The 16,463-nt window shown below is 39.3% G+C and overlaps 1 protein-coding gene across 1 annotated transcript in view; it reads left to right on the plus strand.

Moving 5' to 3' along the window:
* The window catches only part of PITPNB (phosphatidylinositol transfer protein beta), a gene marked incomplete at both ends in the record, with an annotated part of 34,005 nt that extends 17,962 nt beyond the window's left edge, over positions 1 to 16,043 (plus strand). Inside the window, 4 exons of the mRNA XM_082007595.1 lie at positions 4,435 to 4,512; positions 9,661 to 9,771; positions 12,136 to 12,258; positions 15,996 to 16,043. Coding sequence (XP_081863721.1) covers positions 4,435 to 4,512; positions 9,661 to 9,771; positions 12,136 to 12,258; positions 15,996 to 16,043 — 360 coding nt within the window. The remainder of the gene's footprint in view (positions 1 to 4,434; positions 4,513 to 9,660; positions 9,772 to 12,135; positions 12,259 to 15,995) is intronic.
* Between the last annotated feature and the right edge of the window lie 420 nt (positions 16,044 to 16,463).

Here is a 16,463-nt window from a genome sequence, read left to right on the forward strand (position 1 = left end):
CAGCCCAGAGTGTTTCATGGGTCGTCCAGTGCTGATGAGCTGTGCTCTCTGGTTTAATCTTTCCCTTTGACAGTTATGTAGAGAAATCTCTGCAGAGTGTGCCGTTGTAAAGGAACAGTCCAAATTACATCGTGCTCTTCAGGAGGATGCACTACTGTAGCTTTCGTAAGGAGTCAGTACTGCAGCTTATCTGTCCTTCTAGTGATCAGTTTCGAAAAAAACTTACAGCCTAGAAACATGTCGTGTTGCAGCACAAACACATGAACTCAGCCAGGCACTGCTTACCATTAAGGGAATTTGTTTTTCTTCAGAGAAGACTTTCAAAAAATCACTCCATTTTAAAAGATGCTTGTGTCTTTTTTTCTTTCTTGATCATTATTGACCACTGATGGAGTTGGCAGTATTCTATCTGTATTTGTGCTGAAAGTCATTTAAAATTTTTGTTTTGGATTGCTGACAATTTTATCTGGTTATGGCTTTCAGCCTCTACTAGCTCCAACCCCTACCTACATATAGTCTCTCTCTGTTTTTACAGATTTCTGTGTTTTATCCTTCTCAGTCACATCTTTTCCAGGCTGAAGATTCGTGGTCTACTTTGTTATCTGAATGGAATTTGCTGCATAATTATTCATTCTTGCTGTCTTCTGTACCTCTTCCACCTCCAATGTATTCTAGAGAAAAGGGTACCAAAAGTTAATGCAATATTCAAAATACAGATGTACCACAGAATTTTGATGTCATAAGATATTTTGTGTTCTGTTCTCTCCTGGATTCCTAATATGCCAGTATATTACCTCCGTTGGGCTCATTCTGTTACTGTCCTTCCGTTGCTTTTAAGTTGGGTCTGTTGTGCTCTGTAGTGATCCATGGAAGCACGACGGCAGTCTCTTTATGATTATTGCAGTTTCTTCTTTTTCCCTCTAAAGTAAACGTGGAGATACTCTTCATGAGAACATTCTGAATATGTTGTCATATAGTGCTGTGGGACTGCTTACAGCTGGAACAGCAGGCTATGCAGCATCCTCTGGGTATCGCTAGTGCAAATGAAGTACATGGTATGGATATCCATATGCCCTATACCACTACAGTATGAGCGTGTGAACTCTACCTTGCTAGGATATTCAATAGACCTAAGAAATTCAGGGTTTTCTCTAATGCAGTACCTGGTTTTATTTACAACTGGCACTAAAATATGGAAGCTCTTGTATTTTGTGGTTCTGTTTATCACATCACTACCCCAAAATGGCAGCAATACTCGTGCCGGGATTTAGTTATCTAGAACAAAACGTTTACTGGGAAATCGTTTATCCATTCATATAATTTGACGTTTTTCTTAGTGTCTTTCACCCAGTGTTTGAGTGAAATTGTTAAAAGGCAGTCATAATCAGTAATTTAAAATATAAAATAAATTTCTATAAAAATACCCTGCTGTAGGATTCACATATTTTTCTTAAAGGATATTTAGTTGTAAAGAAAACGCCTTTTTTTTTTTTTTTCCACCCAAGGATTGTTTAAAAAAAACCCCCAACCAACCAACCATCACATTCAGCCTCCAGGATATGCAGGACCTGAAGATTCAAGTAGGCTACAGCTGTTTTCACCCACAGTATTTGGAAATGACTACTGAGATGAGAAGTCTACAGCGGGAGGCAAGCACCGTAAATTGTGCACCCTGTGCTTGCCTCCCCCATTGGTTTCCTGGAGGAGACAGACTGCGAGCAAAGCCAGCAGGCCGTCTTGCTCAGTGCCGTCTTGCTCACGTGCAGCAGGAATTGAGCGTTAGGGCTGTATGCTGAAGCTGTCATACATGAAGGAATATATTTGCTCTTTTTGATGTCTGTAAAAAGGACACGTGCTTTATTCCAGTAAAATCATGAGTAAGTGGGGTTTTTACTAAAATTCAGATGACAAATACTGCTGTTAGTCTTTCTGCAATAATAATTGGAGTGGACTTAACATTTCAGTGTTGCTGAATTTAAATGTTAATGTACAGTGCTTATGCTGATTCCTTAAATGGTCCCTGTGAAGTAGATAGTATTTTATCTTAGCACCTGTGGGAGTACCCTGCTAAAGTTGGTTGGCTATTATTTGGGTTCTTTAAATAAACATACTGTTTCGGTTTAGAGGGAGCGATAGAGGAAAATACTATTTTGTGGAAGTTCATAAAACATATTGATTAGCAATGTGATTGAATGTCTTTGACTCACTTAGAAGTCTCTAGGAAATATTTCCTCAATTCTGAAAGTATATATTTGAATGCTTAATATGGAAGTTTATCTGAATACCTATTAATGCTTTCTAGATACATTAATTACAGAATGGCTGGGGAAAAAATCTATTAAAAGGTTTCTTCAGCCTATATTAATACGTAGTGTAGACAGGTACATTATAAGAACTGGGAACAATGTGAAAAAATTGGGGAGAAGAAAGTATCAGAAAATAACAGCTGATTTTCTGTAAGTGAAATCAGACTTCTTTGAGAGGACCTCATGTCAAAATGGTTATGAGAGCGTTAATAATTAATTTGTGTAGCCTTGCTCTGTGGATTTGGAATTTCAGTCTAGAAGTAGCCTTCGTTCCTCCGTGCTGATGGAAGAATCTAGAATTAAAAACTGGAGTGTTACATGTGATTTTCAATACTTCTGACAGCTGAAACAATGAATTCATATAATAGCTTCTCAATTTTGTATGCACTAGTACTATCTGTTGCATTCAAGCTACATGAGTTAACCATGAAAAATAGGGAAATGGAACTGTTTTGGGAGAGCTGAGGAAAGTTGATTGGAATTCTTTCATGTGGATTATTTTTCCCAGGTTTGTTTGGATTTTCCTAGTGAATAAATACGGAGAATAAATATGAAATCCCTTCAGAACAACCGGAGAAGGAAATACTTTTGCACAGTTCATAATTCATTAGTCACTAATTACCACACGGTGCAACTGAGGCTAAGAATAAAAGTGGAGAGGAATACCCAGTTACATGATCCTCTATAACGGAAGAGGTTATATCTTTTCCACAAAAAAAACCCAAAAAACACGGAATAGGGAAGACTAAACTCTTCACTGCTTGAATTGACAGCTCTGTCTTGGGTTATTTGCATCCTTCCATAAAGCATCTGTTACTGGCTGCTAAGGCAGAATATTAGATTAGAGTGGTCTCCTGTATAACTCCATCTGACAACTCCTGCTCTGTAATGTTACAGTGTTTGGGCTTATTTTACATGTTCATGCCTTTGTCTGCAAGAACTTTGTAACTCGGTCCTCTAGGGAAACCGGTTCTCCAAAACACACTGCTTCTGCAGCAGAGATGCAGTTAGGTGATTTCTGTATGCCTCAGAAGAAACATCAACATTTCAGTTTGAATATTCAGAGTGCCTTTTTTTAAATTTATGTCTATCTTGCTGCTGATGGTATTTAATTTTTAATATAGGGGGATGCATCAGGAAGGGGAAGGTTTAGTTTTAATTCATCTTAGAAGCAGTTGTGAGAACACTCTGATGCAGGAGTCAGGGGGAATACCAATAGCTGTTTTTCTAGTGGTATTTTTTTCTCTCTGTGTTCTGCAAATTTTGTCCTTATTGTTTTTAAAAAAAGACCTTAAACTCTTCTAAACTTTCTTGGGCTTTTGTGTAGCACTTACCAAGCATTTGTTCTGCTTTAACCTAAACTTTTACAGTTCTCCTTGGTTGCATGGGTGTAATGATAGTCTTAGGTGGACATTTTTCATACATTGTGAAAACCTTACGTGTTCTCAGTTACTAAGGTTAGAGTTTTTAATCCTTTCCTAATTTCCAAAGTAGCATCTTTATCAAATAATCATTTTCATACCCCTCATCAGTAAAATTAAGTAAATCCATATGTTGGAAGGATTTGTCATTTGCAACTCTTGATACTAGCTTTTTTCCCCACTGTATACAACTCGGTAGGCAGTGATGTCTGTTGTAAAGCAGTGACACTCGGACTGCTGCCATGTGCCCTCTCTGTGCTTGGCCTGGTGATGTCTCACAGATTGAGATTATACTTTCACTTATGCCTTCCCTTTTTGTTCTGCGTTCTCAGGAGTGGACATAATGTTGCGGCTTGGAAGATATTAGCACACTGGTTTCTGTATTATTGCTTTCTCTTCCCCTCAAAAGTTTACAGGATAGGATAGTATGTCGCACAGTGTGCAGCACAAGAAAATTCTGACCTAGGAGCAGCCCTGGCATGCTATCGTAATATAAAAAGATAATGAGCAGCACTGGTGATGATATGTAGTGAATGAGCGGGTGTGATGGAATATTCAGCACAGACTTAAGTAAGACTAACTCCACCCATTCTGCTCCAGACCACTCAGGAAAATCAATCTGGTAGTCTTGAACAGAAGCTTAATACAGTGGGATATTGAATCTGGCTGGGTTTTTTTCTGACTCTCAGGGTTTTTTTATATTATAGGACTACAAAGCTGATGAAGACCCTGCATTATTCCAGTCGGTTAAGACGAAGAGAGGACCATTGGGGCCAAATTGGAAGGTACTAAGAACTGATGTTACAACCTTAGGAAGTCTTTATCAGCAGAAAAAAAAGTTCACGGTTCCTTAGAGACTAGCATTAGCAATGTTATTCTTAAAACAGAGGGCAGAAATTAACTACTACTTTTCTTTTTTGTATTCAGTTAAAATTTCAAATGTGTTAGTAAGCAAAAGCACTGTGTGCTACTTTTTTAATAACACTACTAAAAACAAAGCTATGCAAACGAAATTGGATTAATGTTATCCTTACTCACGATTGACAACTGAATATACATTACAGTGAATTCCATGTAAGTCATCAGCCTGCTGTGGTAGCCACTGGAGGTAACTTAAAATGCAAAAAATTAGTTGGAAACTTCCTTACGTTTAAATGGTTATAACTCTGTTTCTTAGAGCAGGGTAAAAGATAGTACATGTGCACGTTTTATTTAGAATTACCAAAAAAACTTGCAGAAGATAGTGGCAACTAAATCTCAGCCTGTCTTCACCTTGCCATATCGAATATCTAGGTATTTTTCACTTGTGTGGTATGTATACAAAATGCACATGAAAACCTCCAGTATTTCATCATAAATATTTTCCCTCAGTGAAATAATACACGCTGCTTGCATTTGTGCATGTGTGTGTGCATGCATGCACAGATGCATCTACTATGTTCTTGAAATTTTCAGTCTGGAGTATGTAATTTGAGTTGGTTTGGGAAATAAGTTTTCCACATTCTTTTGTCATTTACCATTTTTCTAATAAACACAATCGTGTAACCACGGGAAGGTGATTTGATCAAAACTTTATTTCAAGGTAAAGCCATCTGGCCTTTTACCAGGGCTGCAGTTACCCAAGCCTGTATACTGGAAATTTTGTTTGAAGTTCATTATGCAGGCTGCTTGCTTAACATCATCTCCTCCTCCTTCCTCAAGTTTGACCAAAATTTAGTGTTTCAGATTTCCATGATGTCCTTACTGGGTAAGTCTATTTTAATGTGAGACATTACATTCCATGAAAGCTCTTCAATATTAGTATTACCTTTCTGCATGAACACATTATGGAGTTACTCTTATGTGGCTCTCAGTATAACTGCAGCGTGAAAGCTTAGCGATTAGTCACGTCCAGTATGAATTTGCTTTGCTTACATATTCATCTACAAGAAAGTTGTGCTTGAGAACTGATTCCTTAGTAGGCAGCATAAGTACTGGTGCAGAATATGTCAGTGTCAGATTATGTATGTCCCCCCTATATACACACCTTTGGAATGCCTGTATACTTTTCTTAACAATTGCGCCTAAACGGTTGCGGCATGCATAAAGATGATCCTATCTTGAAATAACTTTTCACAGAGTCTTTTGCCTGAGGTCCTCTTCCATTTCCTCCAGAACCTTGCTCTACACAAATTCAGAAACAAATTTCCTGTGGACCAGCATATACCGCATGGAACCCAACAATACCTGAACAGCAACGCAAAACTTGTCAACACATCCGTGCCCCAGTCACAAAACACATCCTTCCACAGCCGTCAAAATTTGCGTATATATGCCCATCCCAGAAGGAAATATACTTTGTCTGCTACACCAGATATCCTCATAGAACCTGAGAAGCTAGCTGTTGTATACTAAAATGGATATACAGGCAATTTGTTAGGAGTAGGCCCCTAGTTACCAATTAGAATATAGTTTTTCACTTTTGTCATTACCGTGAATGAACGGTCTCATTAACAATAGCATCATTTTACTTCTTATGTTTAGTCTGCACTGTGATGAATTATGCTTAAGTAAATGCTGAGGTTTTTTTAAATGTATTGCTAATGATGCCCCGGTTTCTTAAATTTTCTGGTAAAAGCATTCAGTTTTTCATTACCTAAAAAAGTTATAAATACAGCATGAATGTTTCTGTCCAAATACAGTGTGAAGGATGTGCTCCGAGAGGTGTGAATTTTCTTCTCGTTCACTAGCTTAGATGCCACCGTTAGTTTTTTTGCAAAGCAGTAAGATGAGCATCAGGTATTAGAGTAGGATGCATGGGACCAGCAAGCTCTCGGTCTCTAATTTCCTATCCCAAAATGTGGTTGTGCAAGCAGAAAGTAGGCAGAAGATACACCAACTTTCTGCTATCAGAAGCTTGACCTGGGTCTTAAATGTCAAATAACTGACCTCTGTCTGACAGAGCAGAGTCCCCATTTCCCACTGCATTGTACCACACTTGTTCTCAGCTGGTCTGAGATCATAAATTGAAGCAGCCTGAATTTGAGGACTTAAAGTGTCTCTTGTCCCACTGTGGACTGAGGCTGTAGTTCCAGGGGCATGTTCGTGTAGTGCTGACCATTCACTCCTCTACTTTCATATGTGCTGGTACAGTGGTTTTAATGCTGCATGGCAATTAACCTGAGGAAAAAAGTAGGGAACCAGGTTTTTGTGAAAGGATGGGAAACAATATGGCAACACAGGAGCTATAACAGGACCACTGAAAGTTTCAGTAGAGCGGAAGGAGCGTGGGCTGCTGAAGCTGACACTACTTCACTGCCATTAAGCTGCATTACCAGAAGAAAAGCTTGCGAATCTACCTCTTGGGTGCTCCGCATACTTCAGTTTGTCTTAAAGAGAGCTGAGGGTACAGTTGATGTATGTGTGGTGCTGCCATAGCTGTTCCTAGTGTTGTCTTTTCAACATGATGAAAAGTCATCCTGTGACAGTCCAGTTGTACAGACATAAAAATAATGTGAAATTCCACGTGAACACCAGAAAACACTTTTTTACTGTGAGGTGCTCAAACACTGGAACAGGTTGCCCAGAGAGGTTGTGGAGTCTCCATCCATGGAAATATTCAAAACCTGACTAGACATGGTCCTGGCAACCTGCTGTAGGTTGAGCAGGGCTCCTGCGTGTGGTCATCAGAGAAGGTCCCTTCCAACCTCAGCAATCCTGTGATTTTACAATCTACACATATCTACACAGTCTTAATTCTTCCCTTTGTGTGTCCCAAGAAAATAGTCCTGCTTCAAGAAAGTTTGTGAGCTTATAAGTAGGTGGAGATTGGTAGAGTTTCTAAGTGAATTATCAATATTTTCTTCCTTGGGTTTTATATTTTTACATAGGTTTCTGCCATCGGCTGCTGTCAAAATACTGAGACAGGTAGACCTTTAGTCTGACTTGCAGGTTTGTCCTGGGCCCGAGCGTTAGCTAGAATCTCATGGAAAAACGAGTATATTGCATGTTTCAAGATGGTGATGAGGGGACTCGTGTATCCAGACTCCCAATATTATAATACTCTTTCTACCTGGGCTAAGTATTCTTGCTAGCAGGGTAAAATTGTCACAGGGATTATTTTTGGAAACCGTGCTGAAAACGTGTGTCCTGCCTTAAGATGTTTGTTCTCCTTCCTCCTCAGGAGGGAAGCAGGAGGCTGATGCAGAAATGGCCTGTCCAGGCCTCTGTGACCTAAAGAAAGTGGGGAGTTACTGGTTTGTTTTTTCAAAATAGCTGTAAAATGAGGAGGAGAACTTTGAATGCCTGGAACTGGCAGCACTGAATTTGTGTGTTCCATTTAGTTACTAATACAGGGATATAGACTTGTGCTCTTTGGGAACACCAAACAGTAGCACGTTTTTTTTTTTCTCATGAATAGAACATCAGTCTTCTGATGATAATTGGTTTTCATTTAACTAGTCTCTGGCGATAAGTATTTGTAATAGAAATTCTGTTTAAGTAAATATGCATTATTCACCAAGATTTCTAGATGTGTTAGATATACCTCGCAGTAAATCTTTTTACTGTGTGCATGACCAACAGGAGTTGTCCATTTCATTGTTGAAAGGAATCTAGTTTTAAAATACTGTAAAGTATTTCTACTTAGAAATTTGTTGTGGATATAAAGAATAAAAATCTGTGGGCTTCTTCTAGTAATTGCTTGTTATTCGAGGCAAACCACAGATGTACGTTTTTTTAATATATATATATTTTTAAGTGAGTATCTGCTTCCTTTTTTGTGTTTGTTTTGTTTCAGGTTTTTTGTGGGGGTGTTTTTTTGTCCTTCCTTATTTTTTCTTCCTCTTTTACAAGGCTTGGAGTAACAGAACATGCTTTGTTAAACTAAAAATATGATATGGTCTCATATTATGTAAATTTGACTCCATGAATTGTAGGAAAGTGATGTGCATGATGCTAACAGGTACTTCAAAATTGTTTGATGTAGGGACTATAACAGAATCCTAGGAATTATAGGAAATGGTGGTGGATGTCTCCTGAATTTACCTCACTTCATTCTTCTTGGGATCCTTCTTTTGCACAAAGTCCTTGAGCTAGAGCTGCTTCCAAGCAGTCTTTGAAGTGGAGCTTTAGTTTGTCTTAAGGCCACCTACTGCTATTGATGATAAAGAAGTATTTTTCTCATAGTAGCAGTCAGAAGGTCTGTAATTCATTATGTGAAAATGAATATGTAAATTATGCCCCAGAGCTAGAAATTACCTCTACGCCTGGGTAAAGACGTATCCTTCTGGCATTGTCTGCAGGAGAGGGATGCGAGGGGGAGAGGAAGAGGGGAGACCATGCCAGTGTCTGCATGGGCAGAGCAGAACTGCAGCAAGCTTAAGTTTTACGCTTTTCTGAGAAGCAAACTTGCGGGGTGGTTATGCACTTTCTGTTAACTGAATCTTTTCTAGTATGTATGTTTTCCACCCTTGTACTGAGCAGCTTGATACAACTCAGAGTGTTGCACAATAGACCAAAAAGTAAAAAAACAATTTGGTGCTAGCTATTATAATCAAGCTTCATTGTCCTTTCAAAATGTCAGAAAGTGTATTACAGTGGAAGTAATGAAAATTACATCCATGTTAAGACTAAGATTTACAGTATATGTTTGCAGCATGGATGGAATTGTCTTACAGATTTAACCTGATTGTTTGTTAATCCCTATTACCCTATGTTCAGAGTACAGTGCTAAGTATTTACTAATATTTAGAGTTCTAAGTATTATGGTAAGTTTAATAATACTCAGAATTATAATTTATAATTGTTATAATTTAAATAAATTAATTTACTGTAAATCAATTGAATTTATAATTCTACTCTAATACTTACAATTTTAATTTCTAATAATTAAATTAATTTAACTGAAGTAATCTTTAAAAAATTAAAAATTGTCTCCCATTATCCATAAACAGAAAGAGCTAGCAACTGATGAAGAGTGTCCTAAAATGTGTGCTTACAAGCTGGTGACTATCAAATTTAAATGGTGGGGATTGCAGAACAAAGTTGAAAACTTTATACAAAAGGTAAGTGCTTCTCCATTGTTGGGATGTTGGTAGGGAGGTGGAATTGGAGGGCAGGTAGGTAGGCAGGATGGTTCTGTGTTGACTTGAGGGGTTTTTGAGGAGCAAGAGTGATGAAGTTTCCTGTTGCTTATGGTCAAGCAACTTCTGTTCATTTCTTCAGCAAGTACAGCCATTTCTGTGTTGGATCTACTAGCGGTGGTGTTTTGCTGGTGGTACTAGAATAACTTTCTAAGTTAAAAAAACAAAAGTATAAGTGTGGAGGCTGTGTCATGTAGGTTTAACACTCGATTTTGTAAGCAACAACACTTGCCAGGAAGAGAGTTCTTTGATTCTTTTTTTTTCTCGTAAGTTGAAAGTTGCATAAAACATGTGCTGGTGTTTCTCTAGTATTTTATGTTCTAGTTTTCTTATGAAACTGCTCTTGTGTTTCTGCTAATTCTAAAGTTGTTTGGTTTTTTTTTAATTGAACACTTGCAAAACCAGGTATGACGCAGGTAGAATCCAGTGCACTAGGATTTATTTGGTGGTTGTGGTGTTTTGTCAAATTATACTTGCGTCTTATTCCATTACTACTGTATTATCAGGATATGAATTGTAAAATATTTTTTTAAAGTATGACTGAATATTTAGAATGTAAACTTACGTGTAGGCAAAGTGTTTAATCTAGACCATCATGCTAGTTCTTTCCAATCCAGACAAAATGTGCTGTAACAGTAAGTTAACCAAAACACGATATTCCAACAATTGTGCATGGTGTTTCCTCACAGACAACCAACACTAGACCTTTTACATTGTGGTAACTAGGGCCCTTAGCTCTGAGTGGACCACACAGCTAACTGCATGAAATGTTCATGAATTTCAATGTGATAGCAAAAGAGAAAAGCTTCAAACAATCGTAATTGAAAATGAGATGCAGGGAGTAGCTTGTGATGGCCACAGTACAAAGTAAGGGTAAGGAGACATGGGAGACTGTCTTTAGTGTGGTGGTGGTTTTGGGAAACAGTTGCCCATCACACATTTCAAACTGAACACTGTTAGGGAATAAACTGAGCAGAAGAGCCAAGGCTGGTTCTGTGGTCTGATGTATTTGAAGATATGAGGGGTTTTTTTTAGCCTTGCTTCACCTGAAGCTGATTCTTTAGCAGAAGTTCTCTCTCTCTGCTAGTTGTTGAGAACCATATGTTAGATTGATTAGCATTGTTTTTGAAGACAGTCAGCATCTTGAGCGATGCAAAATCTGAGAGCAGATGAACAAGACGTAATTCAATACATGCAGAAGTCCAAGTTTTAGTAGTAAAATAGATTTCTGTGTTGTATATACACGACTACTTTTATCAGAGCAGTCAGAAGCAATACTGGTAATTCTGCAAATTGAATGGTTTGTATGATGCATCTTTCATCATCCAAGTCACCATTATAAAAATTGAGATTCCAGGGCACTAAAGATGAACTGAACTGTCAAGTAGCAGTTCTTCAACATAATACAGTGGGGTTTTGGGGACGGCAGGTGTTTTGAAATGTAAAACCTACGCATTTAAGTAGAAGAGGTACAGTGAAAATATTCTGACTGTGATTGATTGTCATAGTTTAGCCCCAGACAGCAATTAAGCACCATGGAGGCGCTCACTCACTCCCCCGTGCCCCAGTGGGACAGGGGATAAAATGGGAAAAACTCCTGGGTTGAGATAAAAAGAGTTTAATAGGACAGCCGAAACCAGGACATCGATTCAGAACGCAGATATGCATACTTTAATGAAAGGGCTGTGGAATCCTTAGCTTGAATATTTGTACTCTCAAGGTTTTTGTACCTTTGAAACTGCATGTCAGATATTACTGGGATGCTAATTTGGTACAAATTGCAAGTGTGCCATCTTTGGAGTCAGAAACACTTCCCTTTGTGCTTCATTCTGGCTTTAGGAATCGGCCATTCTTGGGTTTTTTAACAATGAGCACAGAACATGCAACAGTTCTGTGGTAGATTTTTTTGTACAGTTTTTTTGTACAGTTCATGCTAAATATTCTAGCTGTTGTGATGCTACGTTTATTCTGTCTAGTGCTATCTTGGAGCTAGAACAGATTTTAAAAGGATTCTTCAGCATTTTGAAGTAACTTGAATTGCTGAACTTTCTTGAGACTTTTTTGATAGTGAAATTTGTTCTTTTTTTTTTTTCCCCCATGTTAAAACATGTGAGAAATGAGATGATTTTAAATTGGATTCAGGAATGTGAGGGGACTGAACCTGTAGCAGTGTGAAATAGCATCCTCCTAAAAATTACAACTTTTCAAATTGAACAGCTGAGATCACTTCACCAGTCTTTGGCAAAATGTAGGCCTATTATCTAATGCTTGTTTATCTTCTTAAAGCAAGAAAAAAGGATATTTACCAACTTTCATCGCCAACTGTTCTGTTGGATTGACAAGTGGATTGATCTGACTATGGAAGACATTAGGAGAATGGAGGATGAAACCCAAAAGGAGCTGGAAGCGGTAAGCTTTTTTTAAGTTGATGTTTGTGTGCTATCTAGATTTATCTGCTTGGTAATTGACGCAAGTTATGTTGTGTCCATCCCTTTTTGTGTGTTTGGGCAATTGCTGATGAGCATTACAGCCCCTCTAGTGATTCTCCTGTGCAGACCCATGCAATTCAAGCTTCTGCATACTGTGTTGTGTCAAGCTGGAAGTGGCTGTAAGGTAAATATTTCTGATGTCACTAAATCCAGAATGTCTGCTCTGACCACCTCTTTGTTTATGGTACCATACCCGTTGCACAAATCCCATTCAGTGCCTTTTTACCATTTGTCAGTTAGAATTCAGAGCTCTCATCTTTCTTTTCCATCCTGAGTCTTGCTTTGTTTCGTTTCTAATCATCATTAGATCTGATTACTTTTTCCTCTTCAAACATGTAGGCTGGCCTGAATCAGTACTAGTGTGGCCAGCAGGAGCAGGGCAGGGATCGTGCCCCTGTACTCGGCACTGGTGAGGGCGCACCTCGAATACTGTGTTCAGTGTTGGGCCCCTCACTACAAGAAGGACGTTGAGGTGCTGGAGCATGTCCAGAGACGGGCAACGAAGCTGGTGAGGGGTCTGGAGCACAAGTCTTAGGAGGAGCGGCTGAGGGAACTGGGGGTGTTCAGTCTGGAGAAGAGGAGGCTGAGGGGAAACCTTATCGCTCTCTACAACTACCTGAAAGGGGGTTGTGGCGACGAGGGTGTTGGTCTCTTCTCCCAGGTAACTAGTGATGGGACAAGAGGACGTGGCCTCAAGTTGCGCCGGGGAGGTTTAGATTGGATATTAGGAAAAATTTCTTTACTGAATGAGTGGCCAAGCATTGGAACAGGCTGCCCAGGGAGGTGGTGGAGTCACCATCTCTGGAAGTGTTCAAAAAACGTGTGGATGTGGCGCTTCAGGACATGGTTTAGGGGACATGGTGGTGTTGGGTTGATGGTTGGACTTGATGATCTTAAAGGTCTTTTCCAACCTTAATGATTCTGTGGTTCTGTGATGTCTTCAAGCAAGCTTGAGTATGTCACATGACAGCTGTTCCACTCATCCTGATTAGCACACCAAAACTGAGAATTTTAAATTGTAAGAAGGAAGTCAGTAAGATTAAGGGGCTTGAGATAGTGTCCATTTCCATGCTTTAGTGGCTGAGAGGACCAAATACCTATAGCCTGATCTGTCTTTGGACTGATGTCTAGAAGGAAACTCATCCATAGGGCACCTTCTCTGCTCTTTCCTTTAAGAGGTAGAGGGACATCACAGGCTAGGCAGGAAGCCTTCTTCTGTAGTGTCTTTCCAGAGCATGACCTTTGGCGTGAACCTTTCTCATTATAAATCCTGCTGTTTTTTTAAGTTCTTTGCAGTCTTTGGATTTGCAATTGTATTTCCTTCCTGGTTTGCCAGTTGCTTTATGCCCCAAACCCTTTCCTTCCGTTGTCTTGGTTCTTTCAAGACACAGTATGTCTTAGCTATAATGTGCTTTTTTGCATGGTTTAAGTCATTTAGGCTGCCAGACATCTTTAAACAGATTGCCAGGTGCTTTAGACCTACTGTTGAGAGAGGTTCTGAAGTGCATTTTGTGGTTTGTGCCCAGCACATCTTTTCTTTTAGTATCAAAACTAGCTGTAGCGTCTCCATCCCCGCTTGTTATGCTCTCCATGTTTGGACTTTATGGTGTGGAGCCATCTTGCATTGTGTAGAGATGTTTTCTGGATTTGGAAGAAGTGTTTCTTCACTGTTCTGCATGTTAATAGGTACATGTTCTGAGCTGGTAAAACCAAATTTTCTTTTCAAATAAGCTGAAGGCTTTGTCAGTTCCCAGGATATGCTTTGGAAAAGAATGATGTTCACTCGCTCTTTCAAACCTTGTGCTCTCTCATTGGCATTTGGATATTTTTGATTATAGCAGGTGTTCTCTCAAATCACATGGATTTCTTCTTGAGTTCTACTTTATGCCAGAACCTATTCCTAGAGCCACCTATTTCTAGGTGTCTGTGAAGGAGGAAGAGTAACCACTTTCCTCTCTACAACTGATTTTTGTCAGAAGCGTTTTCTTTTGCACACCCATAGCTCTTTATTTGGAATGAAACGGACTTCGTCCAATTTATCTGAGAAAGGATAGTGGCAGTGTGGGGAGTGCATACAAGGTATGTACTGGAGAGAGTAAGCAGCAGTTGACACATCTGTGTGCATGAGAAAATTTCCCTCTTGTGTCTCTGTGGACTGTGGATGTTTGTCTTGTAGAGAAAGTTCTGTTTCACATTTCTCACTGGTAAGTAACTACTTTTAAATACTTTTTGCAAAATATTTGCTGCTTTTTAGTTCTTACCTAAGCAAAACCCAGATCACGTGTTTCTGGGTGTAACATTTATCCTTGTTCTTAAATATTAAACATTTATTTGCTATTTTATTGTTTTGCAAAACAATGCAAATAGTTTATTTCAAATAGCTTGTTGTGTAAGACTTTAGCATTAGGAACTTAAGTGTATTACTTGTTCAAAAAGTCAGTTTTTCACAAGAGAAATGTATTGATTAGTTACACTAACACAGCTTTTCCACGTGTATTGTGAAATGTGAGAGGAGCGGGGACCTACTGTTAAAATATTTGGTTTTTTCTCAACTGTTATAATAGGGGTATCTACAAACACCTATAAATGATGCAATTTCAAGGTTTTTGTGATGAAATACATTATTGGAGAATAACCTAAAGGCAAAAATGTCACTGCCAAATAAAATATGAATGCCAATTTTATCCCAAATAATTTGGTTTTATGTTTCATAGTCAACTGCTTCATCCATCGTGCTAAACAGTAACTTTCATTAAATCCCAAGTATACCACAAAACTTTTGTTTCATGGCAGGGACCACTGGGAAGTGGGCATGTACTGATAAGGTGCTTAATATGACAAGAATGTCTTCATGCTTCCATCCCTGCAGAGAAGTAGTCAGCTTTTTTGAGTGTGGTGCACTGTGCAGTTCTATGATGCTTAAAAACAAACAACTGCAGAAAGCAAGCCTAATAATACTGGCAGCATTACATTTTCTTACATGCATGGCTTTCTGTTGCTATTCCCTTTCTCATTAACACCCTTTCTTCCTGGTCTGAGCTAATCTTCGGATTCTGTGCACATTTCGGTTCTTTTGTTGGTCCTGTTCTCCATCTTAAGTCAATTTTTATAGTCAGGATCTCTGCTTTTGTTACTTTTTTTGTTACTCTCTGAATCTTCATCAGTGTTCTTCCAGAGTTTCTTTATCCCAGCCCATCTTTTTCTCACTATTTTTCTTTCTCTTTCACTTACTGGTTTATGTATCTATCTCCTGGAGTTGAGGAGCACCTGTACTTCATTAAATACACATCAGCTAATCGGTCCATAGTAGAAAAGCATCTGACCCTGCCAAAGCACTGTGACCAGCCTACCTCATGTCTTTGTGAGGGTAGAGATGCCACATTGGGTATTTCTAGCAGCGTGGCTCCATGCTGAAGCATCACGGGCTGTTAAAAATCTAAGAAGCATCATTTACAGCTGCTGTACGGTTCCCAGGCTTCCCCACCAAAAAGAAACTGTATACCCCCGTCTCCAAAAACCCTCAGCTGCAGCTGAGGCTGGTTCTGGTCCTGGCGAGGGAGAAGCAATCCTAGTCATGTAGAGCGTTACTTCTCTCTTACTAACCAACAGTGCGATAGGTTCTTTATGTGGTAGCTCACAGTTTTATTTTACGTTTAGATGCGTAAGAAGGGTTCCGTTCGAGGCACTTTGGCTGCTGACGTCTAGAGGAGTTCTCTGTAGGTTCTGAGGCAAATCAAGCTGTGTAAGTCAACTGCTGGATGGAAAAGGAGAAAAGTGATTAATGTTCTGATGGATGGGAATGGCTGGCAGAATAAGTGGACATACACCCAGATAACACTTCTGGGCCTTACCTCCCTCCTGTTTGATGACCTTGTGATCAACATTTGGAGATGACCCTTGGTGTCCAGGGTGCATAAGAGACCTCCTCCACAGTCGGGCACTGTAATAGGCTGGGCAGGTGCTCAGGTAGGGTGGCAGAATGCCTGAGGCATTGGCCACGTAACCTGGTTCTTCGTGCTTACCTAGCACAGAAACCCAAAGTGTGTGACCTGTTGTCATCACTGTGCTGGCACTGCGTGCTGAAGCCTGCAATTAGTCTTCTGGCACAAATCAGAAAAGTAAAAA

The sequence above is a fragment of the Phaethon aethereus genome (genome assembly GCF_964289735.1).
Source record: "Phaethon aethereus genome assembly, chromosome: 17".
In the NCBI taxonomy this organism is placed as follows: domain Eukaryota; kingdom Metazoa; phylum Chordata; class Aves; order Phaethontiformes; family Phaethontidae; genus Phaethon; species Phaethon aethereus.